General features: G+C 50.1%; 1 protein-coding gene across 3 annotated transcripts in view; it reads right to left on the bottom strand.

Annotated features, from left to right (window-relative positions):
* Positions 1-26,350, bottom strand: part of LOC147103033 (stromal membrane-associated protein 2-like) — an 89,615-nt gene that overhangs the window by 18,924 nt on the left and 44,341 nt on the right. For all 3 annotated transcript variants that reach the window (XR_015072886.1, XM_085962299.1, XM_085962300.1), the window contains exons 2-3: positions 22,022-22,155; positions 7,869-7,954 (exon numbers count right to left, since the gene is read on the bottom strand). Coding sequence is in view for 2 of the 3 variants with exons in the window: in XM_085962299.1 (XP_085818425.1) it covers positions 7,869-7,954; positions 22,022-22,155 (220 nt within the window). In the remaining variant the exon portion in view is untranslated. The remainder of the gene's footprint in view (positions 1-7,868; positions 7,955-22,021; positions 22,156-26,350) is intronic.

Below are 26,350 nucleotides of genomic sequence, written 5' to 3'. Positions count from 1 at the left end.
TTTCTCAACCTGCTCTGCCACCTTCAACGATTTCTGCACATATACCCCAGGTCTCTCTGTTTATACACCCCCTTTAGAATTGAAGCCTGCAGTTTGCACTTTTCTGGGTTAAATTTCATCTGCCACGTGTCCACCCATTGCACCAGCCTGTCTATGACCTCTTGAAGTCTATCACTATCCTTCTCACTTTTCACTGTACTTCCAAGTTTTGTGTCATCTGCAAATTTTGAAATTGTGCCCTGTACACCCACGTCCACGTCACTAATATATAAGAAAGGCAGTGGTCCTACTGCCGAACCCTAGGGAACACCACTGTATAGATACATAGAAGATCGGAGCAGCAGTTGGCCATTCGGCCCCTCGAGCCTGTTCCGCCATTTAATGAGATCATGGCTGATCATCCAAGTTCAGTACTCTGTCCCTGCTTTCTCCCCATATCCCTTGATCCCTTTAGCCTTAAGAAATATATGTAACTCCTTCTTGAATATATTTAATGAACTGGCCTCAACTGCCTTCTGTGATAGAGAATTCCACAGGTTCACCACTCTCTGGGTGACGAAATTCCTCCTCATCTCAGTCCTAAATGTCTTACTCCATATCCTTAGACTGTGACCCCTGGTTCTGGACTCCCCCGCCATCGGGAACATCCTTCCTGCATCTAGTCTGTCTAGTCCTGTTAGAATTTTATAAGTTTCAATGAGATCCCCTCTCATACTTCTAAACTCTAGCGAATATAAGCCTAATCGACTCAATCTCTTCTCATACATCATTCCTGCCATCCCAGGTATCAGTCTGGTGAATCTTCGCTGCACTCCCTCCATGGCAAGAACATCCTTCCTCAAATAAGGTGACCAAAACTGCACACAATACTCAAGGTGTGGTCCCACCAAGGCCCTGTACAACTGCAGCAAGACATCCTTGCTCCTGTACTCGGAGCACGGTGGCATAGTGGTTAGCACTGTTGCCTCACAGTGCCAGGGACCCGGGTTCGAATCCGGCCTCGGGTGACTGTGTGGAGTTTGCACATTCTCCCCGTGTTTGCGTGGGTTTCCTCCGGGTGCTCCGGTTTCCTCCCACAGTCCAAAGATGTGCGGGTTAGGTTGATTGGCTATGATAAATTGACCCTTAGTGTTAGGGGGATTAAATACGTGGGGTTACGGGGATAGGGTGGGATATGTGTTGGTGTAGGGATTACGGGGATCGGGTGGGATATGTGTCGGCGCAGGCTCGATGGGCCGAAATGGCCTCTATCTGCACTGTGGGGTTTCTGTGATTCTGTGATTGATTCTGTGAACATACCATTTGCCTTCTTAACTGCCTGCTGCACCTTCAGTGACTGGTGCACAAGGACACCCAGGTCTCGTTGCACTTCCCCTTTTCCCAATCCATTGCCATTCAGATAATAATCTGCCTTCCTGTTTTTGCCACCGAAGTGGATAACCTCGCATTTATCCACATTATATTGCATTTGCCATGCATCTGCCCAATCACCCAACCTGTCCAAATCATACTGGAGTTTCTCTGCATCTTCCTCACAGCCCACACGTCCACCCAGCTTTGTGTCGTCTGCAAACTTGGAGATATTACATCTAGTTCCCTCATCTAGATCATTTATATATATTGTGAATAGCTGGGGTCCTAGCACCGATCCCTGCGGTACCCCACTAGTCACTGCCTGCCACGCGGAAAAGGACCCGTTTATTCCAACTCTTTGCTTCCTGTCTGCCAACCAGTTCTCTATCCAAGTCAATACCTTGCCCCCAATCCCATGTGCCTTAACTTTACACGCTAATCTCTTATACGGGACCTTATCGAAAGCCTTCTGAAAGTCCAAATACACCACATCCACTGGTTCTCCCTTATCTATTCTACCAGTTACATCCTCAAAAAATTCCAGTAGATTAGTCAAGCATGATTTACCTTTTGTAAATCCATGTTGACTTTGTCCGATCCTGTCACTGTTTTCCAAGTGCACTGCTATTACATCTTTTATAATAGACTCTAGCATTTTCCCCACTACCGATGTCAGACTTATCGGTCTAGAATTCCCCGTTTTCTCTCTACCACCTTTTTAAAATAGTGGGGTTACATTAGCTATCCTCCAATCCATGGGAACTGTTCCAGAGTCTATAGAATTTTGGAAGATGACCAGCAATGCATCTACTATTTCTAGGGCCACTTCCTTAAGTACCCTAGGATGTAGATTATCAGGCCCTGGGGATTTATCGGCCTTTAATCCTGTCAATTTCCCTAACACCATTTCCCTACAAATACTGATTTCATTCAATTCCTCCCACTCATTAGACCCTATGTTCCCCGACATCTCTGGGAGGTTATTTGTGTCCTCCTTTGTGAAGACAGAACCAAAGTATGTATTTAATTGGTCAGCCATTTCTTTGTTCCCCATTATAAATTCCCTGATTCTGACTGCAAGGGACCTACGCTTGACTTCACAATCTTTTTCTCTTCACATATCTATAGAAGCTTTTACAGTCAGTTTTTATGTTCCCTGCAAGCTTACTCTCATAATCTATTTTTCCCCTCTTAATTAATCCCTTTGTCCTCCTTTGCTGAATCCTAAACTGCTCCCAATCCTCAGGTTTACTGCTTTTTCTGGCCAAATTATATGTCCTCTCCTTGGATCTTATGCTATCCCTAATTTCCGTTGTTAGCCACAGTTGAGTCACCTTTTTTTGTTTTATTTTTATGCCAAACAGGGGTGAACAAATTCTGTAGTTCATCCATGCGATCTTTAAATGTTTGCCATTGCTTATCCACCGTCAAACCCTTTAAGTAACGTTCCCCAATCCATCCTAGCCAACGCCTGCCTCATACCATCGTAGTTTCCTTTATTTAAATTCAGGACCCTAGTCTCTGAGTCAACTACTTCACTCTCCATTTTAATGAAGAATTCTATCATATTATGATCGCTCCTCCCCAAGGGGCCTCGCACAACAAGATTGCTAATTAATCCTTTCTCATTACATAATACCCAGTCTAGGATGGCCTGATCTCTAGTTGGTTCTTCGACACATTGGTCCAGGAAACCATCCCATATACACTCTAGGAATTCCTCCTCCACAGTATTGTTACTAATTTGGTTAGCCCAATCTATATGTAGATTAAAGTCACCCTTGATAACTGCTGTGCCCTTATTGCACGCGTCTCTAATTTCCCGTTTAATGCCATCCCCGACCTCAGCATAACCGTTTGGGGGTCTGTATACAACTCCCACTAACGTTTTCTGCCCCTTGGTATTTCTCAGCTCTGCCCATACAGATTCCACATCATCAGAGCCAATATCCTTCCTATTGTGTGAATCTCCTCTTTAACCAGCAATGTTACCCCACCTTCTTTTCCTTTTTTCCTGTCCTTCCTGAATATTGAATACCCCTGGGTGTTGAATTCCCAGTCTTGGTCACCCTGGAGCCATGTCTCTGTAATCGCAATTATATCATATCCGTTTACATCTATTTGCGCAGCTAATTCATCCACCTTATTACGAATGCTCCTCGCATTAAGACACAAAGCCTTCAGGCTTGATTTTTTAACACTCTTAGTCCTTTTAGAATTATTATTTACTGTGGCCGTTTGATTTACACCCTTGATTTCTCTGCCTTCCACTACTGCTTTTCTCCTCCCTGTCTTTTGTTTCTATCCTTGCTTCCCTTTCCTCTGTCTCCCTGCACAGGTTCCCAACCCCCTGCCATTTTAGTTTAAACGCTCCCCAACAGCACTAGCAAACACTCCCCTTAGGACATTGGTTCCAGTCCCGCCCAGGTGCAAACTGTCCAGTTTGTACTGGTCCCATCTCTCCTAGAACCGGTTCCAATGTCCCAGGAATTTGAATCCCTCCCCCTTGCACCATTTCTCTATAGCCACGTATTCATCTGAAATATCCTTCTATTTCTACTCTGACTAACACGTGGCACTGCTAGCAATCCTGAGATTACTCTCCTAACTCCCTATATTCAGCTTTTAGGACCTCATCCCGTTTATTACCTATATCGTTGGTACCTATATGCACCACGACAACTGGCTGTTCACCCTCCCCTTCCAGAATGCCCTGCAGACGCCCCGAGACATCCGTGACCCTTGCACCAGGGAGGCAACATACCATCCTGGAGTCTCGTTTGCGGCCGCAGAAACGCCTATCAATTCCCCTTACAATAGAATCCCCTATCACTATAGCTCTCCCGCTTTTTTTTCCTCCCGTCCTGTGCAGCAGGACCACCCATGGTGCCAGGAAGTTGGCTGCTGCTGCCTTCCCCCGATAAGCCATCCCCCTCAACAATATCCAAAGTGGTATATCTTTTTGAAAGTGGGCTGGCCACAGGGGACCCCTGCACTACCTGCCTGCGCCTACTACTCTGCCTGGTGGTCACCCATTCCCTTCCTGCCTGTGCAGCGTTTACCTGCGGTGTGACCAACTCCCTAAACGTGTTATCCACAATGTGCTCAGCATCACGAATGCTCCAGTATGCACCCATTCGCAGCTCCAGCGCCGCAATGCGGTCCGTCAGTAGCTGCAGCTAGATAAACTTCCCGCACACATGGTCGTCAGGGACACAGGAAGTGTCCCTGATTTCCCACATAGCGCAGGAGGAGCATGCCACGGGGCCGAGCTGCACTGCCATGAATTACCCTTTAATAAATTCAAATTAAATTAAAATCAATACCACTAATTACACTACAATTAAATGATATACTCAAGGGCCCTTGTTAACCAGCACTCCCCGCTACACAACAGAGACCCTAGAAACTATAATCCACAAAAATTAAGTTTGGAAAAAAGCGAGAAAGAGTATTTACTCACCAACCAATCACATACCTGTTTTCTGGTGATGTCACCTTCCTCCAGTCCGAAAAACAACTGTTCACCACAACTCTGTTTCCTGTCCCTTAGCCAATTTCATATCCATGCTGCCACTGTCCCTTTTATTGCATGGGCTTCAACTTTGTTGGCAAACCTATTATGTGGCACTTTAATCAAATGCCTTTTGGAAATCCATGTGCACCACATCAACTGTATTGCCCTCATCAACCCTCTCTGTTACCTCATCAAAAAACTCAATCAAATTAGTTAAACACGATTTGCCTTTAACAAATCCGTGCTAGCTTTCCTTAATTAATCCACACTTGGCCATCAATCTGACTTTCCTTAATTAATCCACACTTGTCCAAATGACTGTTAATTTTGCCCGGATTATCATTTCTAAAAGCTTCCCCACTACTGCGGTTAAACTGACTGGTCTGTAGTTGCTGGGTTTATCTTTACACCCTTTTTTGAACAATGGTGTAACATTTGCAATTCTCCAGTCCTCTGACACCAGCCCCAAGGAGCATTGGAAGATTATGGCTAGGACCTCTGCAATTTCCACCGTTACCTCCCTCAGCATCCTAGGATGCATCCCATCCGGTCCTGGTGACTTATCTACTTTAAATACAGCCAGCCTTTCTAGTACAGGAAACTCTCGATTTACCAGCACCTAAATAACCGGAAATCTCTGTTAAAAATTCAGGAGTAGGTTCAGGTAAGTTTTACTTCATATTAGTGGCCGTTCCTGGATCTGTGGTCGTGTAACCGGGGCTCCTGCACCTGTTGCATAGCAACAGGGACGCCTGGATCTGTGGCCGTGTACGGGGCTCGCGTACCTTTTACAATACCTCTCTGTAATCCGGACTTTTTGATAAACCGGCACCATGCCGGGCCCATCGGTACCAGATAAAAAGTTTCCTGTACCTCCACTTTATCAATTTTTAGCCCATCCAGTATCTCCACTACCTCCTCTTTCACTGATTTTGGCAGCATCTTCTTCCTTGGTAAAGACAGATGCAATGTACTCATTTAGTACCTCAGCCATGCCCTCTGCCTCCATGCGTAGGTCTCCGTTTTTGTCCTTAATCGGCCCCATCCCTCCTCTTACTACCCGTTTACTATTTATATGCCTATAGAAGACTTTTGGATTCCCTTTTATGCTAGCTGCCGGTCTATTCTTATATCTTTCTTTGCCCCTCTTATTTCCTTTTTCACTTCTCCTCTGAACTTTCTATATTCAGCCTGGTTCTCACTTGTAACCTGACATCTGTCTTACGCCCCCTTTTTCTGCTTCATCTTACTCTTTCTCTCTCTTTCGTCATCCAGAGAGCTCTGGCTTTGGTTGCCCTACCTTTCCGCGAACCATCTCCTCTTTAAAGGCAGCCCATTGTTCGATTTCAGTTTTGCCTGCCAATCTTTGATTCCAATTTACCCGGGCCAGATCCGTTCTCAACCTACTGAAATTGGCCCATCTCCAATTAAGTATTTTTTACTCTAGATTGCTCATCCTTTTCCATAGCTAATCTAAACCTGCTCCCTAAATGTTCCCCTACTGACACTTGCTCCACTTGATTCCCCAGAACCAGCAATGCCTCCTTCCTCGTTGGGCCACAAATGTACTGATCAAGAAAGTTCTCCTGAACACACTTCAGAAATTCATCCCCCCTCTGCCCTTCATACTATTACTATCCCAGTCTATATTAGGATAAGTAAGTCGCCATTATTACTATAGTTCTTGCACCTCTCTGTAATTTCCCTGCAAATTTGCTCCTCTATATCCTTCCCACTAGTTGGTGGCCTATAGAATACATCTAGTAGTGTATTGTTTCTTAACTCTAACCAAATAGATTCTGTCCATGACACCTCCAGGACATCCTCTCTCTCCAGCACTGTAATATTCTCCTTTACCAATATTGCCACCCCACCTCCTTTATTTCCTTCCCTATCTTTCCTTAACACCTTATATCGAGGAATTTTTAACACCCAATCCTGCCCTTTTTGAGCCAGGTCTCTGTTATCACCACGACATCATATTCCCATGTGGCTATTTGCTCCTGCAGCTCACCAACCTTATTTACCACACTTCGTGCATTTACACACATGCACTGTAAACCTATCTTAGATCTTCTTGTATTCTCTCTTAGTCTGACCCATCTAATACCGCACTAATTCTTACTTTAGTGCTATCTGTCTCTTCCAATCCTTTGTACATCTTGTTTCTCCTTTCTAATGCTACATCCTGGTGCCCATCTCCCTGCCAGATTAGTTTGAACCCTCCCCAACAGCACTAGCAAACCTCCCCGCAAGGATATTGGTTCCGGCTCTGTTGAGGTGCAACCCGTCTGGCCTGTACAGGTCCCACCTCCCCCAGAACCGGTCCCAATGTCCCAGGACTCTACAGCTCTCCCTCCTGCACCATCACTCCAGCTATGCATTCATGTGCTCTATCCTCCTATTTCTATACTCACTACCTCATGGCACCAGGAGTAATCCAGAGAATACTACCATTGAGCTCCTGCTTTTTAATCTCTTTCCTACCTCCCTAAAATCTGCCTGCAGGACCTCATCTCTCTTTCTACCTATGTCATTAATACAGATATGGATCACGACCTCTGGCTGTTCACCCTCCTCCCCTCAGAATGTAGCCGCTTGGTGACATCCTTGACCCTGGCAACAGGGAGGCAACATATCATCCTGGAATCATGTCTGCGGCCGCAAAAACGCTTGACTGTTCCCCTAACAATTGAATCGTCTATCACTATTGATTTCCCCCTTGTACAGCTGAGCCCACCCGTGGTGCCGTGTACTTGTCTCTGGCTGTTCTCCCCAAAGGAACCATCGCCCTCACTCGTATTCAGTATTAAATACCGGTTAGAGAGTGAGATGCACTCAGGGGACTCCTGCACTACCTGCCTGGTCCTCAAAAGTGGCCAAGCGACTGCTAGATACAGCAGCCCTGGGGTGTAGACAAAATAACACATTGATAAGTGAGGCTATTGAACTAGTGCCTGGCCTCACTGAGACCCAGAATGAGCTGCAAAAAGGATACTGGTTCATCTTCGGCCGCCTGAAGTCATCAGGGAGGTGGGCTTCGTACAGTATCTTGGCCTTTGGGTTTCCCATCTCCTGAATGCACTATTCCACAAAAACACAAGAATCCAGAAAGTTATTGAAACATCACAACTCCCCATGAACACTAAACTAACAACAGGACTGAAAACTCCGATACACCGCTGAAATCAAACTCCAACCAAACCTATCATAAAAAGTACATCCCATTTACTTTCAAACCTCTTCCAAATCCCAGTACTTGGAACGGTAACAACAGACCAGACAGCAGATTGAATAAGCCCCTTTCATTAACCTACCGGGAGATGGAGTGAGCACCGTGCGGATCCCAGCAGGAGGATGGAGTGAGCACCGTGCGGATCCCAGCAGGAGGATGGAGTGAGCACCGTGCTGATCCCAGCAGGAGATGGAGTGAGCACCGTGCTGATCCCAGCAGGAGATGGAGTGAGCACCGTGCTGATCCCAGCAGGAGGGTGGAGTGAGCACCGTGCTGATCCCAGCAGGAGGGTGGAGTGAGCACCGTGCTGATCCCAGCAGGAGGGTGGAGTGAGCACCGTGCTGATCCCAGCAGGAGGGTGGAGTGAGCACCGTGCTGATCCCAGCAGGAGGGTGGAGTGAGCACCGTGCTGATCCCAGCAGGAGGGTGGAGTGAGCACCGTGCTGATCCCAGCAGGAGGGGGGAGTGAGCACCGTGCTGATCCCAGCAGGAGGGTGGAGTGAGCACCGTGCTGATCCCAGCAGGAAGGTGGAGTGAGCACCGTGCTGATCCCAGCAGGAGGGTGGAGTGAGCACCGTGCTGATCCCAGCAGGAGGGTGGAGTGAGCACCGTGCTGATCCCAGCGGGAGGGTGGAGTGAGCACCGTGCTGATCCCAGCGGGAGGGTGGAGTGAGCACCGTGCTGATCCCTGCAGGAGGGTGGAGTGAGCACCGTGCTGATCCCAGCGGGAGGGTGGAGTGAGCACCGTGCTGATACCAGCGGGAGGGTGGAGTGAGCACCGTGCTGATCCCAGCGGGAGGGTGGAGTGAGCACCGTGCTGATCCCAGCGGGAGGGTGGAGTGAGCACCGTGCTGATCCCAGCGGGAGGGTGGAGTGAGCACCGTGCTGATCCCAGCGGGAGGGTGGAGTGAGCACCGTGCTGATCCCAGCGGGAGGGTGGAGTGAGCACCGTGCTGATCCCAGCGGGAGGGTGGAGTGAGCACCGTGCTGATCCCAGCGGGAGGGTGGAGTGAGCACCGTGCTGATCCCAGCGGGAGGGTGGAGTGAGCACCGTGCTGATCCCAGCGGGAGGGTGGAGTGAGCACCGTGCTGATCCCAGCGGGAGGGTGGAGTGAGCACCGTGCTGATCCCAGCGGGAGGGTGGAGTGAGCACCGTGCTGATCCCAGCAGGAGGGTGGAGTGAGCACCGTGCTGATCCCAGCAGGAGGGTGGAGTGAGCACCGTGCTGATCCCAGCAGGAGGGTGGAGTGAGCACCGTGCTGATCCCAGCAGGAGGGTGGAGTGAGCACCGTGCTGAGCCCAGCAGGAGGGTGGAGTGAGCACCGTGCTGATCCCAGCAGGAGATGGAGTGAGCACCATACTGATCCCAGCAGATGGAGTGAGCACCGTGCAGATCCCAGCAGCAGATGGGGTGAGCACCGTGCAGATCCCAGCAGCAGATGGGGTGAGCACCATGCAGATCCCAGCAGCAGATGGGGTGAGCACCGTGCAGATCCCAGCAACAGATGGGGTGAGCACCGTGCAGATCCCAGCAGGAGGGTGGAGAGTGCACCGTGCTGATCCCAGCAGGAGGGTTGAGAGTGCACCGTGCTGATCCCAGCAGGAGGGTGGAGAGTGCACCGTGCTGATCCCAGCAGGAGGGTGGAGATAGCACCGTGCTGATCCCAGAAGGGTGGAGTGAGCACTGTGCGGATCCCAGCAGCAGATGGAGTGAGCACCGTGCGGATCCCAGGAGATGAAGTGAGCACCGTGCTGATCCCAGGAGATGGAGTGAGCACCATACTGATCCCAGCAGATAGAATGAGCACTGTGCGAATCCCAGCAGGTGGAGTGAGCACCGTGTGAATCCCAGCAGGAGATGGAGTGAGCACCATGCTGATCCCAGCAGAGGGTGGAGTGAGCACCGTGCTGATCCCAGAAGGAGGGTGGAGTGAGCACCGTGCTGATCCCAGCAGGAGATGGAGTGAGCACCGTGCTGATCCCAGCAGATGGAGTGAGCACCGTGCTGATCCCAGCAGATGGAGTGAGCACCGTGCAGATCCCAGCAGCAGATGGGGTGAGCACCGTGCAGATCCCAGCAGCAGATGGGGTGAGCACCTTGCAGATCCCAGCAGGAGGGTGGAGAGTGCACCGTGCAGATCCCAGCAGGAGGGTGGAGAGTGCACCGTGCTGATCCCAGCAGGAGGGTGGAAATAGCACCGTGCTGATCCCAGCAGGAGGGTGGAGTGAGCACTGTGCGGATCCCAGCAGCAGATGGAGTGAGCACTGTGCTGATCCCAGCAGGAGGGTGGAGTGAGCACCGTGCGGATCCCAGGAGATGGAGTGAGCACCGTGCTGATCCAAGGAGATAGAGTGAGCACCGTGCTGATCCCAGCAGGAGATGGAGTGAGCACCGTGCTGATCCCAGCAGATGGAGTGAGCACCGTGCTGATCCCAGCAGATGGAGTGAGCACCGTGCAGATCCCAGCAGCAGATGGGGTGAGCACCGTGCAGATCCCAGCAGCAAATGGGGTGAGCACCGTGCAGATCCCAGCAGGAGGGTGGAGAGTGCACCGTGCAGATCCCAGCAGGAGGGTGGAGAGTGCACCGTGCTGATCCCAGCAGGAGGGTGGAAATAGCACCGTGCTGATCCCAGCAGGAGGGTGGAGTGAGCACTGTGCTGATCCCAGCAGGAGGGTGGAGTGAGCACCGTGCAGATCCCAGGAGATGGAGTGAGCACCGTGCTGATCCAAGGAGATGGAGTGAGCACCGTGCTGATCCCAGCAGGAGATGGAGTGAGCACCGTGCGGATCCCAGCAGGAGATGGAGTGAGCACCGTGCTGATCCCAGATGGAATGAGCACCGTGCGGATCCCAAGAGATGGAGTGAACATCCTGCTGATCCCAGCAGCAGATGGAGTATCATGCGGATCCCAGCAGGCGGGTGGAGTGAGCACCGTGCTGATCCCAGCAGGAGATGGAGAGAGCACCGTACTGATCCCAGCAGATGGAGTGAGCAGTGCGGATCCCAGCAGGAGGGTGGAGTGAGCACCGTGTGAATCCCAGCAGCAGATGGGGTGAGCACCGTGCAGATCCCAGCAGCAGATGGGGTGAGCACCGTGCAGATCCCAGCAGATGGGGTGAGCACCGTGCCGATCCCAGCAGGAGATGGAGTGTGCACCGTGCTGATCGCAAGAGGGTGGAGTGAGCACCGTGCTGATCCCAGCAGGAGGGTGGAGAGAGCACTGTGCTGATCTCAGGAGATTGCGTGAGCACCGTGCAGATCCCAGCAGGAGATGGAGTGAGCACCGTGCTGATCCCAGCAGGAGATGGAGTGAGCACCGTGCTGATCCCAGCAGGAGGGTGGAGAGAGCACTGTGCTGATCTCAGGAGATTGCGTGAGCACCGTGCAGATCCCAGCAGGAGATGGAGTGAGCACCGTGCTGATCCCAGCAGGAGATGGAGTGAGCACCGTGCTGATCCCAGCAGATGGCGTGAGCACCGTGCAGATCCCAGCAGATTGAGTGAGCACCGTGCTGATCCCAGCAGTAGATGGAGAGAGCACCGTGCGGTTGCACCCTGCGTGTTTAACTGTCAGTAGTCTGCCCTTGAACAGAACCCACACAAGTAACTGCGCTGTGCATTTCAAACACCGTAAACAGAACTGAACATTCACTGGGATCAGCTTCTTTGAGGTTTTTCCATAAGACATTGTAGTGTATGTACCTTTAAGAGGAACTATGTTTTTGAAGCCCCTGTATACTGTAGTACCAGTAGTGACCACTCGGGTATATAAGCCTGTGTAGCGTCTTGTGTAGTTAGTTCACCTCCAGACTTTGTTCAGTAAACACTTGTTAAATCAACTCCTGCATTCCGTGTCTCCATTAACACACGGATCTAATAGTGGCGACGAGTTAGAAACGAACTTACCTGCAATTCGGCAGCACCTGAAGGGGATCGATTCCTCAGACGAAGGTCGAAGCCAGAAGCAAGAAAAAAAAAACTCGAAGAAACTCGAAAACGAGGGCCGGGCTTGGTCTCCAGTCTGTGGTTTCCCCAGCTAAACGGGCTGGTGGCAGGTAGTGCACTGATCCTTCCTGGGCTGCGGCGGGCTAGAGCTCGATCGGGTGGCTCTGCAACGGGGCCGGGCAGTGAGTCGGGAAGCAGAAGCAAAGAGAGAGAGAGGGTGGAGCACTCAGGGCGTGTCCGGTGCTGCAAAGCAGGTCGGCGTTCGGACCGAGCAGAGGGAAGGGAAAGTCCCAGAGGGTCCGCTCCACGACGGGAACGGTTCTCCAAGTAACAGAGAAACTATTGAAGCGATACATTTTAAAAAATAGAAATACCGCGAAAAGCTGCAGGTCGCAACGGGAACCGCGGAGAACAGCGTTGGCAGCAGCGGCAGCGGCGGGAAAGCGCGGGAGGCGCCATCTTAACTTGGCGGGGAAGAAAGAAAAGCGCGGGAAGCGCCATTTTAGATTTTCAAGATGCCGAAGACTGGCAATATTATTGCTTTCGATAGTGATATAGAAGATTGGACCACATATGTGGAAAGAGTGGAGGTATATTGCAAGGCGAATGAAGTAGCGGATGATAAAAAGGCATCGGTACTTCTAAATCTGATGGGCGCAAGGACATACGGGCTGTTACGAAACTTGATCACTCCAGCCAAACTGATGGACAAGAATTTTAAGGAGATTGTTGATACCTTACAGGAGCACTTAAACCCAACACCGCTGCTGATAGCAGAACGATTCAAATTCTTCAGGAGGAATCAGCACAAGAATGAAAGTAACGCTGATTACCTCACCGAATTACAAAAGCTGTCAAAGCACTGCCAATTCGGGGCAGGACTGGCAAATTCTCTACGAGACAAATTCGTCTGCGGTCTCCTAAGCGAAGGAACACAGAAAAGACTACTTTCTGAGAAAGATTTGACACTGGACAAGGCTTTCAGTGTGGCTGTATCATGCGAAGCAGCAGCAAGAGGAGCTGCAGAGATACAGCAAAAGCCACAGGACTTCGGCACCCAAGAAATGACACAGGGTTTCGAGAGATGTTATCACTGCGGCAGATCCACCCATGACCAGAAGGACTGCTGGTTCAAGGACAAAGCATGCAGGCAATGCGGAAAGATGGGACACATTGCACGTGTATGCAGATCTGGAAAGAAATCCGCTGACAGTAAAAAGGTCAATAAGGAAAAGTACAGAAAGGTACAAATGATGACGGACAGTAGCTCCGAAGACCAGAAGAGCGATAGCGACTCCGGAAACAAGAGACTAAGCTATCTCAAATTACATAATGTAATTGCCAAAGAAGATTACCAGACCATTTGGGTTACCCTCACAATAGCGGGGTCCCCAGTCAAAATGGAGCTAGATACAGGATCAGCTCTGACCGTCATGAGTCGACGGGATTACGAGCGGCTATTTCCGCATATACCTTTGAAAGACACATCCATTGTCTTGAAGACATATACGGGGCAGAAAGTATACCCCAGAGGGAAAATAAGGGTGCCTGTTGTATACAACGGCAAGGAAATACAGAAGTTGTATTTATACGTTCTGCAAGATGGTGGTTCACCGTTGTTGGGACGTGAATGGATCAGAAAGATACGTTTAGACTGGCACTTCATTCAGGCACTGACAGTGACCAGTAAGAAAAAAAACGATGATGACGTCATACCTGGACGATTAAAAGAAATCTTGGCTAACGCCAAAGAAGTGTTTCAACAGGAACTAGGAACCCTGAAAGGCGCCACCGCCTCAATAAAAGTGGAAGGTGCGGCAATTCCCAAGTTTTTTAAGGCAAGGCCGGTGCCATACGCAATTCGTCCAGCCGTCGAGGCAGAGCTGGAGAATTTGGAAAAAGCAGGCGTGTTATCCAAGGTAGATTGGAGCGAGTGGGCAACACCCATCGTCCCGGTCATGAAGAAAACGTTGAATAATGATAAATCTGAAGAACAGAGAAAAGTTCGCATCTGTGGGGACTTCAAGGTGACTGTAAACCCGGTTCTTCACACAGTGGGGTTACAGGGGTTACAGGGATAGGGTGGGATATGTGTTGGTGTAGGGGTTACGGGGAATCGCGTGGGATATGTGTCGGTGCAGGCTCGATGGGCCGAAATGGCCTCTATCTGCACTGTGGGGTTTCTGTGATTCTGTGAGTACAGTATCCTCTTCCGAGGATAGAAGATATTTTCGCCTCACTATCCGGAGGGAAACGTTTCACCAAAATTGACTTAGCACAGGCATATCTACAGATGGAGGTTGAGGAGGCCTCTAAAAAGTATCTCACGATAAACACAAAGGCCTGTACCAGTACAATCGACTGGTTTTCGGAGTGGCATCAGCTCCGGCTATCTGGCAAAGAGCTATGGAGCAAGTCCTGCAAGGGATTCCGGGGACTCAATACTACCTAGACGACATCCTTGTAACAGGAGAAAACGACAACGAGCACCTTGCCAACTTGGAGCAGGTGCTCACGAGGCTGAGAGAACGGGGCCTACGAGCAAATCGCCCCAAATGCGAATTTTTCCAGAAACAAATATCATATTGTGGCCATGTCATTAACGAAGAAGGGTTGCACAAGTCACCTGAAAAAATTGAAGCGGTCGTAAAGGCCCCAGCGCCTGAAAATGTCTCACAATTAAGGTCGTTCCTGGGATTAGTAAATGATACGCTTATCAATTACACCATAAAAGGCGATGAATTAGGAAAGTAATGAAAAGGTTTACCACATTCACCCCTTGTTTAAAATTGAGTCCGGCGGGGTGAAGTGTACGAAGAGTTCGTGTAGGTAAGTCTATCGGGGGCCTTGTATGCCGTCCTGATCGTCGTAGCAGCGGCGGCGGTGCTGCAGTATCCAACGTCGAATCTGGTGTCTGAGTGGTCGACGAAGGGTCCTGTGGCTCCGGCATGCCGTCTACAGGGGTTGGGTTGGGAGAAGTGGTGGATAATAACGGTGGTGGTTCAGGGGCGCCCGAGGGTGCGAGGTCTCGTATGGAGACCGTGTCCTCCCGCCCGTCTGGGTATGCCACGTAGGCACACTGGGGGTTGGCGTGTAGGAGGTTCACCCTCTCGACCAGGGGGTCCGTTTTATGGGTCCTCACGTGCCTCCGCAGTAGGACGGGCCCAGGAGAAGTCAGCCATGTCGGTAGCGAGGTTCCCGATGTGGACTTCCTGGGGAAAACGAACATTTGCTCATGAGGGGTGGCATTAGTGGCAGTACAAAGCAGTGACCGGATGGAGTGGAGCGCCGCAGGGAGGGCCTCCTGCCAGCGAGAGGTCGGAAGGCCCTTAGATTTTAAGGCTAAGAGGACGGCCTTCCAAACCGTTGCGTTCTCTCTTTCCACCTGAGCGTTCCCCCGGGGGTTGTAGCTGGTGGTCCTGCTCGTAGCAATACCTCTCGCGAGCAGGTACTGACGAAGTTCGTCGCTCATGAAGGATGAGCCCCGGTCACTATGTATATAGCTAGGGAACCCGAACAAGGCGAAGAGGTCATTCAGACATTTGATGACCGTGGTACTGGTCATGTCTGGGCAAGGGATGGCGAACGGGAAACGGGAATACTCATCAACAATGTTGAGGAAGTACACATTGCGGTCAGAGGAAGGGAGGGGCCCCTTAAAGTCGATGCTCAAGCGCTCGAAGGGGCGAGTGGCCTTGATCAGGCTTGCTCTGTCTGGCCTATAAAAATGCGGCTTGCATTCGGCACAGATTTGGCAGTTCCTGGTCATAGTCCTGACCTCCTCGACGGAGTAGGGCAGGTTGCGGGACTTAATGAAGTGGCAGAATCTGGTGACCCCGGGGTGGCAGAGGTCATTGTGGAGGGTCCGCAGTCTATCAACTTGCGCGTTGGCGCACGTACCTCGTGATAGAGAATCTGGGGGCTCATTGAGTTTCCCGGGCCGGTACAAGATATCGTAATTGTAGGTGGAGAGTTCAATTCTCCACCTCAAGATCTTGTCGTTCTTGATTTTGCCCCTCTGCTTATTATTGAACATAAAAGTAACTGAACGCTGGTCAGTGAGAAGGGTAAATCGTTTTCCGGCCAGGTAATGCCTCCAGTGTCGCACCGCTTCCACAATAGCCTGGGCCTCCTTTTCGACAGAGGAGTGTCGAATCTCGGGGCCCTGGAGGGTCCTTGAGAAAAAGGCCACGGGTCTCCCCGCCTGGTTAAGGGTTGCAGCTAGGGCGAAGTCGGACGCATCGCTCTCCACTTGGAAAGGGATGGACTCATCCACTGCGTGCATTGTGGCCTTCGCAATATCACTCTTGATAAGAGTGAAGGCTGCACCCGCCTCTGATGTCAGGGGGAAGGAGGTGGACTTGATGAGGGGTCTGGCTTTGTCTGCATAGTTGGGCACCCACTGAGCGTAGTAAGAGAAAAACCCCAGGCATCTCTTCAGTGCTTTTTGGCAGTGGGGGAGGGGGAGCTCCATAAGGGGGTGCATTCTGTCGGGGTCGGGCCCAATGACTCTGTTCTCCACTACGCAGCCGAGGATGGCAAGGCGCTTGGTGCGAAACATACATTTCTCTTATTGTATGTTAGATTCAGCCGCTGGGCCGTACGGAGGAATTTCGCTAGATTAACGTCATGGTCCTGCTGGTCGTGGCCGCAGATGGTGACGTTATCCAGATAGGGAAAGGTGGCCTGCAGCGCGTTCTGGTCGACCATCCGGTCCATCTCCCTTTGGAAGACCGAAACCCCGTTGGTGACGCCGAAAGGAACCCTAAGAAAGTGGTAGAGGCGGCCGTTTGCCTCGAAGGCAGTATACTGGCGGTCCTCATGGCGGATAGGGAGTTGGTGGTATGCTGACTTGTCAATGGCGGAGAATACCTTGTATTGCGCAATCTGATTGACCATATCAGATATGCGGGGAAGGGGGTATGCGTCCAGCTGGGTGTACCGGTTTATGGTTTGGCTGTAGTCAATGACCAGGCGGCGTTTATCGGCGGTCTTAACGACTACAACCTGGGCTCGCCAGGGGCTGGTGCTCCCTTCGATAATGCCCTCCTTCAGGAGCCGCGCCACCTCAGCGCTAATAAAAGCTCTGTCCCCGGCGCTGTACCGCCTGCTCTTGGTAGCGATGGGTTTACAGTCGCGGGTGAGGTTAGCGAACAGGGGAGGGGGGGGGGACTTTGAGTGTGGAAAGACTGCAAGTGGTGCGCGGCGGGTGATTTAAAAACTGTTGGTTGCAGACTGTGAGTGGGGGGAGGGGTCCACCGTATGCCAATGTGACACTTTTGAGGTGGCACTGAAAATCCAACCCTAGCAGAACGGCAGCGCAAAGACGGGGCAGGACAAGAAGTTTAAAATTTTTATATTCGGTGCCCCTAACCAAAAGGGTCACCACACAGTAGCCGCCGACGTCCGCTAAATGGGACTTGGACGCCATAGAAATCCGATGGCGCGTTGGCAGGACCGTGAGGGAGTGGCTATGCACCGTGTCGGGGTGAATAAAACTCTCCGTGCTCCCGCTGTCAAACAGGCAAGTAGTGGCGCGGCCGTTTACCGTAATGTCCATCATGGACCTGGACAGATGATGAGGGAGAGCTTGATCCAGCGTAACGGAGGCCAGTGTATGGCTGAGTGAGCCGATATGGTCGTCAGACGAGACGGTGGTCGAGTCCGGAGACAAAATGGCGGTTGAGTGCGGCGGGCAAAATGGCGGCGGCCATGATTCCGATCCCCATGCGGCCGGAGGTGCACAAAAAGGCGAAGAAGATGGCTGCCCCCACGGTTCAGACGCGGCGCTGCTGGCGTTCGCGGGTTTCCCTCTGCAGGCGTTGGCGTAATGGCATTTCTTCCCGCAGCCAGAGCAGGTAGCAGTCTTCGCCGGGCAGCGCGCTCTAGGGTGTTTTAACTGGCCACAGAAGTAGCATTTTTGGGCCTGGTTACGGGACATCGTTGCAGTAGTTGGTACCGGGGGCGGCGGTCCCAGTTGATTTCGGGACATCGCTGCAGTAGTTGGTACCGGGGGCGGCGGTCCCATGTCCCAAGGTCGCGATGGCCATGGCGCGGCACCATTACGTGAGTATGCTTCGAGGTTTCAGTGGGCCGCATCTAGTGAGAGCACGAGGGCTACGGCCGTCTTCAGGTCGAGCTCCTTGCTTTCGAGCAGTCTCTGCCGGGAGTAGTCGGACTGGAGGCCCTTAACGAAGGCATCACAGATTAGTACCTCCGCGTGCGCCGCAGCCGTTACGGCTTTACAGTCGCAGTCCCTGCAGAGTGTCTGTAACGCCCGTAAAAATGTCTCTACCGATTCCCCCGGTTGCTGCCTGCGGGATCCCAGGAGGTGTCTGGCGTAAATTGTATTCACTGGGCGCTTGTATTGTCCTTTTAGCAGGTCGAGAGCCGCCGTGTACGTAGTAGCGTCCCGGATGAGTGTATATACTTGAGGGCTCACCTGGGCGGTCAGAACTTTTAATTTGTTCTCCTCTGATGTCACGGCGGAGGCTTCTAGGAAGGATTCAAAGCAGCTCAGCCAGTGTTCGAAATTGGTAGATGAACCCGCCGCTTGAGGGTCGGGGTCCAGACATGCTGGTCTGAGGGCTCGCAGCAACGCCTGCTGGTCTGAGGGCTCGCAGCAACGCCTGCTGGTCTGAGGGCTCGCAGCAACGCCTGCTGGTCTGAGGGCTCGCAGCAACGCCTGCTGGTCTGAGGGCTCGCAGCAACGCCTGCTGGTCTGAGGGCTCGCAGCAACGCCTGCTGGTCTGAGGGTCGCAGCAACGCCTGCTGGTCTGAGGGCTCGCAGCAACGCCTGCTGGTCTGAGGGCTCGCAGCAACACCTGCTGGTCTGAGGGCTCGCAGCAACGCCTGCTGGTCTGAGGGCTCGCAGCAACACCTGCTGGTCTGAGGGTCGCAGCAACACCTGCTGGTCTGAGGGCTCGCAGCAACACCTGCTGGTCTGAGGGCTCGCAGTAACGCCTGCTGGTCTGAGGGCTCGCAGCAACGCCTGCTGGTCTGAGGGCTCGCAGCAACGCCTGCTGGTCTGAGGGCTCGCAGCAACGCCTGCTGGTCTGAGGGCTCGCAGCAACGCCTGCTGGTCTGAGGGCTCGCAGCAACGCCTGCTGGTCTGAGGGTCGCAGTAACGCCTGCTGGTCTGAGGGTCGCAGTAACGCCTGCTGGTCTGAGGGCTCGCAGCAACACCTGCTGGTCTGAGGGCTCGCAGTAACGCCTGCTGTTGTTGCTGCTCAGTTCCGGACATTTTACTTTGAGTTAATAAAATTGATACGCTTATCAATTACTCCATAAAAGGCGATGAATTAGGAAAGTAATGAAAAGGTTTACCACAGTAAATTACTATCATAAATTTTTACCAAACCTGTCGACGGTTCTGCACCCTCTTAACGCACTGCTACAAACGGGAGTAATTTGGAAATGGAGCGAAGACTGTAAACGTGCCTTCCATAAATGCAAAGGCTTGATCACGTCCAGGGAAGTGTTGGCTCATTACAACCCATCACTGCCAATCAGACTGGCGTGCGATGCATCCCCTTACGGCGTGGGAGCGGTATTATCGCATAGATTCCCTGATGGCTCGGAGCGGCCAATAGCTTTTGCGTCACGCTCATTGAACTCAGCTGAGCGTAACTATGCCCAGATCGACAGGGAAGCACTCAGCCTGGTGTGGGGGGTGAAGAAATTTAACCATTACCTACACGGACAAAAGTTTACCTTGTTGACTGACCATCAACCCCTCGTCTCCATATTCAACCCTAAAAAGGGCGTTCCCATTATGACAGCGCAAAGGCTACAGAGGTGGTCCCTTTTCCTAGGGGCACACCAATATGACATAGAGTACAAAGGAACAAAACAGCATGGGAATGCTGACGGTTTATCACGCCTACCGTTGCCAACGGTGGAAGAGGCGCCTACAGTGGACCCAGTGGAGATATTCCACTCGACCATAGTGGAATGTCTACCAGTGACAAATTCTACCATTGAAAAGGAAACGCGAAATGACCCGACTCTCTCACGAGTCTACGATTTAACGGTGAAGGGATGGCCAGCACATGGCGAACCACTGTTGCCAGCATTCTCGCAAAGAAAACAGCTGTCAGTGTGCCGAGGAACCTTGATGTGTGGATCCAGAGTGGTGATTCCACCCAAACTCAAGGATAGAGTGCTAAAGGAGCTTCACGAGGGGCATCTGGGTGGAGTGAAAATGAAGAACTTAGCCAGAGCGTTTGTGTGGTGGCCAGGTATCGATGGAGACATCGAAGAAATGACCAAGAGCTGTCTAGGATGCCAGAAGGTCCAAAACGCCCCACCACATCCATGGGAGTGGCCCTCATCTCCCTGGCAAAGGGTACATATCGACTTTGCTGGTCCATTTATGGACTCAATGTTCTTAATCGCGGTGGATGCACACTCCAAGTGGCCGGAGGTAATAAAGATGTCCTCCACCACCACGGAAAAAACCATCACAGTATTAAGGACCATATTCGCCAGGAATTGGCTGCCTGAACAGATCTGTTCTGATAATGGACCGCAATTTGTATCCGAAGAATTCAGGAAGTTCTTAAAAAACAATGGGGTTAAGCACTACACGTCCGCCCCATACCATCCCACCACCAATGGATTGGCTGAAAGGTTTGTCCAGACCTTCAAGAAGGCCATAAAGGCTATGGGTAATGAAGACATAAATCTACAACATAAGGTAGATAACTTCTTGTTTGCGTACAGGAATGCAACACATGTGGTTACAAACCAAACCCCGCCATGATGTTTTTCAATAGAAGACTAAGATGCCGGCTGGATTTGGTCAAGCCAAATGTCAGAAGGGATGTAGAGAACCGGCAATTTCAAAGCATGAATGAAAAGCCAACTAGAACCTTCCAGATAGATCAACCAGTTTTGGCCCGGGACTACCATACCGAGAAATGGCAGCCTGGAACTATTTGCACACGACTAGGACCGCTGATGTATACCGTGGACATTGGAGAAAGCATAATAAGGCGCCATGCTGACCAGATCATAGTCTCATCCGAAAAAGGACAACCTACACCACAACTCTATACGCCTAGTGATGAAGCAGAGATACCCATAGTATCTACCTCCGATCCGGTGATACTGGAACCAGATGAACCCGACACTAGAATTGAAGCCAAATCGACCTTGCCAAAAGAACCTACTACACCACCGAGGCGTTATCCAGACCGAGTCAGGAAGCCTCCAGAGAGACTGAATTTGTAATTGATTAACTTCAGTAAATGTGTATATTATTGTTCTTGTAAAAATGTTATTTAATGATTACTTAAAATGTTATGTACTATTTATTTAAAAGGGGAGGAATTGTAGTGTATGTACCTTTAAGAGGAACTATGTTTTTGAAGCCCCTGTATACTGTGGTACCAGTAGTGACCACTCGGGTATATAAGCCTGTGTAGCGTCTTGTGTTGTTAGTTCACCTCCAGACTTTGTTCAGTAAACACTTGTTAAATCAACTCCTGCATTCCGTGTCTCCATTAACGCACGGATCTAACAGACATAAATTAACACAAATTTCTGTCCTCATTTATTATTTAAAAGCTAATTTATGTAGGTCAACAGAAGAGAAGCATTCTTTCATTGACCAGATAATTTGCTTCAGTGACACTGGCTCAGACTTAAATGTTGACCCAGGCCTTTGGGAGAAAGCCCCTGCTCTTCTTTTAGTGCCGTGGGATCTTTTTTACTGAACATGGTCTCAGTTTCAAGAAACAGCACCCACAACGGTTCGCCACTCTCTCAGCACTGTACTCAAGTGCCCACCCAGATTGTGCTCCAGTCCCGGAATGGGGCTCAAAGCTACAGCCTTCCGACTGAGCGAGAGTGTGATCACTGAGCCAAGTGAGAGTTACTGCCCCCCTCCCACGCCCACCCACACACACAAACCACCCCTCACCACTCACACTCTTCTTCCCACTCCACACACAATGCGTGCAGTACCTGTATCTGTTCTGGTGTCCACTGGTCCAGATTGACTGACTTCACCTTGGAGATGTGAACTCCAAGGTTTCTGTGAATACCAGCACAGCGAATGCACACAAACACTCCCAGGTTCCACGAAGCCCATCTTGGCCCTACACAAGGGACAGAGAAAGTTAGAACCAAAACTAATAGGTCACACTCGAAAACAACAGGTGCGAATGAAGACAAGCAACTTGGGCTTCAAGGGAACAAGGTATACTAACTGAAATAACAACAGAAAATGCTGGAAATACTCAGCAGGCCAGATTTCCAGCATCCGCAGTATTTTGCTATCGTAAGGTATACAGTACAGGTACTAACTACTGTTTCTCTCTCCACAGATGCTGCCTGACCTGCTGAGTATTTCCAGCATTTTCTGTTTTTATTTCAGATTTCCAGCATACGTAGTATTTTGCTTTTGGATAAGTTATTCTAACAGTTCAGCAGATGTACGAGCCGTGCATCTTTCTTTACCTCCCCCATTTTTTCCCTCTCTCTCCTGCTGTGGTAAAGTCCCGTGGTCTCCAGGTGGTTTCCTGTACATTGCCCCAAGTAAACTAGTCGCAACAGCAGTGAAGTGCAATAATAAAAAACCCAAAGCAAGTGTTTCACCACTGACACACATCACTGAAATGAAACGGCGCAGATTAACCCTTTTGAGTGCTGAATGTCTTTTGGAACTTGCACATTTTGTTAACTGCCAAAAATGATTATTTCTGGACAGAAACGGTGAGCGGGCCGTTCAACCATGGGGGCCACCACATCTGATCCTGCCCGATCCTCACCCAATGCCCACACACAGGCACGTACCAGCAGGAGCTGCTCTACCCTGGCCGAGCAGCCCTGCGACTACTGCCACGGCTGAGATTAGGTAACTCCACAGTGACTGGGATGTAAGCCGAGATGTTCTTGGTTTGTATAGCTCAGTTCTACACTGTCCAGCAGTGTTGGCAAATGAGGCACCATAACTAGATTACAGATTAATGGCAGCGAGAGTGCCCAGTCCTGCCCTGCCAGTGAAATATACATAGATTCAGTTTCATGAACCAGTATTAACATAAGAAATAGGAGGAGTCGGCCATACAGCCCCTCGAGCCTGCTCCGCCATTCAATAAGATCATGGCTGATCATTGACCTCAACTCCACTTTCCCGCCCGATCTCCATATCCCTTGATTCCCCTAGAGTCCAAAAATCTATCGATCTCAGCCTTGAATATACTCAACGACTCAGCATTCACAGCCCTCTGGGGCAGAGAATTCCAAAGATTCACAACCTTCTGAGTGAAGAAATTCCTCCTCATCTCAGTCTCAAATGGCCGACCCCTTATCCTGAGACTGTGCCCCCTAGTTCTAGACACTCCAGCCAGGGGAAACAACCTCTCAGCATCTACACTGTCAATCCCCCTCAGAATCTTGTATGTTTCAATGAGATCACCTCTCATTCTTCTAAACTCCAGAGAGTATCGGCCCATTCTACACAATCTCTCCTCATAGGCCAGCCCTCTCATCCCAGGAATCAATCTAGTGAACCTTCGTTGCACCGCCTCCAAGGCAAGTATATCCTTCCTTAGATAAGGAGACCAGAACTGTGCCCAGTACTCCAGGTGTGGTCTCACCAAGGCCCTGTACAATTGGAGCAAGACTTCCTCACTCTTATACTCCAACCCCCTTGCAATAAACGCCAACATGCCATTTGCCTTCCTTATTGCTTGCTGTCCCTGCACACTAGCTTTCTGTGTTTCTTGCACGAGGACACCCAAATCTCTCTGAACACCAACATTGGAAAGTTTCTCACCATTTAAAAAATATTCTGTTTTTCTATTCTTCCTACCAAAGTGAATCACCTCACATTTCCCCACATTATACTCCATCTGCCACCTTACTGCCCACTCACTCAGTCTATCTATATCCCTTTGCAGACTCTGTGTTCTCCTCACAGCTTACTGTCCCACCTAGCTTTGTATCATCAGCAAACTTGGATACATTACACTCGGTCCCTTCATCTGGGTCATTAATATTGATTGTAAATAGCTGAGGCCCCAACACTGATCCTTGCGGCACCCCACTAGTTACAGCCTGCCAACCTGAAAAAGATCCGTTTATCCCTACTCTCTGTTTTCTGTCCGTTGACCAATCCTCTATCCATGCTACTATATTACCCCAACCCAGGAGCCCTAATCTTGTGTAATAATCTTTTATGTGGCACCTTATCGAATGCCTTTTGGAAATCAAAATATACTACATCCACTGCTTCCCCTTTATCTACCCTGCTAGTTACATCCTCAAAAAACTCAATAAATTTGTCAAACACGATTTCCTGTTCCTAACATGAATAGGCAGAGTCAACATGGTTTTATGATTTTCTAAGTGACTTGAGACCTTAACAATGGATTCCAGCATTTCCCCGACGGCTGATGTCAGGCTAACTGGCCTGTAGTTCCCTGTTTTTTCTCTCCCTCCTTTCTTGAATAGCGGTGTTACATTTGCGACCTTCCAATCCACTGGGATCATTCTAGAATCTAGGGAATTTTGGAAGATCAAAACCAATGCATCCACTATCTCTTCAGCCACCTCTTTTAGAACCCTAGGATGTAGGCCGTCAGGTCCAGGGGATTTGTCGGCTTTTAGTCCCATTAGTTTCTCTAGTACATTTCTCTACTTGTATTAATTACGTTAAGTTCCTCGCCCTCATTAGACCCTTGGTTCCCAACCATTTTCGGTTTGCTTTTTGTGTCTTCTACTGTGAAGACAGATACAAAATATTAGTTTAACATTTCTGCCATTTCCTTATTCCCCATTATAATTTCTCCTGTCTCAGCCTCTAAGGGACCAACGTTTACTTTTGCTACTCTTTTCCTTTTTATATACTTGTAGAAACTCTTACAATCTGCTTCTTTATTTCTTGCTAGTTTTCTCTCATTCTATTTTTTCCCTTTTCATCAATTTTTTGGTCAACCTTTGCTGGTTTCTGAAACTCTCCCAAAATCTCTCACTTTCAGTACAACACTCACTTCAAAGAGCCAGCACAGGCCCGACAGGCTGAATGGCCTCCTCTGTTGTATGATTAGATGACTATCCACGGTAAATGCCACAATATCAGTACAAGTGGACAAAAAATTCAGTCCAAATTCCTGAGCGAATGTCAATACTGTTAGTTTTCCATTGCACCCGCTTCCCCTACACACTGTACAATGCTCGATTCATGTCCACAACGGACTTTATGCCTCACAGCAGTGGATGCCCTGGAGAAGGTTCAGAGAAGGCTTTGTCAGTGAGGCGAGGTTATTTGTTTAGATAGGTTAGGAAGGAGCAGGGAACGAGTATAGTGTAAAATGCTGGAAATCCTCAGAATATGAGATTTCATATTCTAGTTTATCAGCATCTGTGCCTGCCAAGTACTCTGCCCTCCAAGCCGGCCCGGCCTTGTACTCTCTCCTCCCAGCTGTGTACCCCATCCTCCCAGTCTGTCCCAGCTGTGTACCCCATCCTCCCAGTCTGTCCCAGCTGTGTACCCCATCCTCCCAGCTGTGTACTTGAACCTACTATCCTAACAGACATGCCTGGCACTTCTGTAACATTTGTCGAATTGGTCATGCTGCTTGTCCGACATCGAGTACTGGCCTCTTGATTATCCCTGATTTTAATCACTCCACCACTGGTGGCCGTGCCTTCAGCTGCCAAGGCCCCAAGCTCTGAATTCCCTCCCTAAACCTCTCCGCCTCTCTCTCCTCCGTTAAGACACTCCTTAAAACATTTCCCTTCAACCAAGCTTTTGGTCACCTGTCCTCATATCTCGTGTCAAATTTAGTTTGCTTACATTCCTGTGAAGTGCCTTTTACTATGTTAAAGATGCTATATAAATACAAGTTGTTGTTATTGTACATTGAGGAATACAGCACTGACATGATATGTAACGCCACACACATTTAGTTTTTCTTAAATTCCCTTTGCCATACCTCAGAGCCCTAGCTGAAACGATGAACCTGCATCCTGTTCTCACAATGTGTCTCAAACCAGCCTTAAGCACACAGCACCAACAATGACCAGTGCACACACGCACACAATCCATTTATTAACATTTACATCAAACAGGACAGATGTGCTGGAGTGCCAATCAGCAGCACCCATTCCCACAACTCTGTGTTGATGAGAGGCTTTGTGTTTGTTGCTACTCTGCATCCATTAGTGACTTTATGGAGCCCGATTGTGACCAAGAAATAGGATGTGATGTTTCGACCGCACATGGTGAAGCCAGCTATGGGCTTTTCCTGTTCCAAGTCCATGGACGCATACAACCAAGAGGATGAA

Source organism: Somniosus microcephalus, chromosome 20, assembly GCF_052327205.1.
Source record: "Somniosus microcephalus isolate GS21.2 chromosome 20, FLI_Smic_1.0, whole genome shotgun sequence".
NCBI lineage: Eukaryota > Metazoa > Chordata > Chondrichthyes > Squaliformes > Somniosidae > Somniosus > Somniosus microcephalus.
Note: the sequence above shows the minus strand (reverse complement) of the source record. Positions and strands in the feature narration are given on the sequence as shown.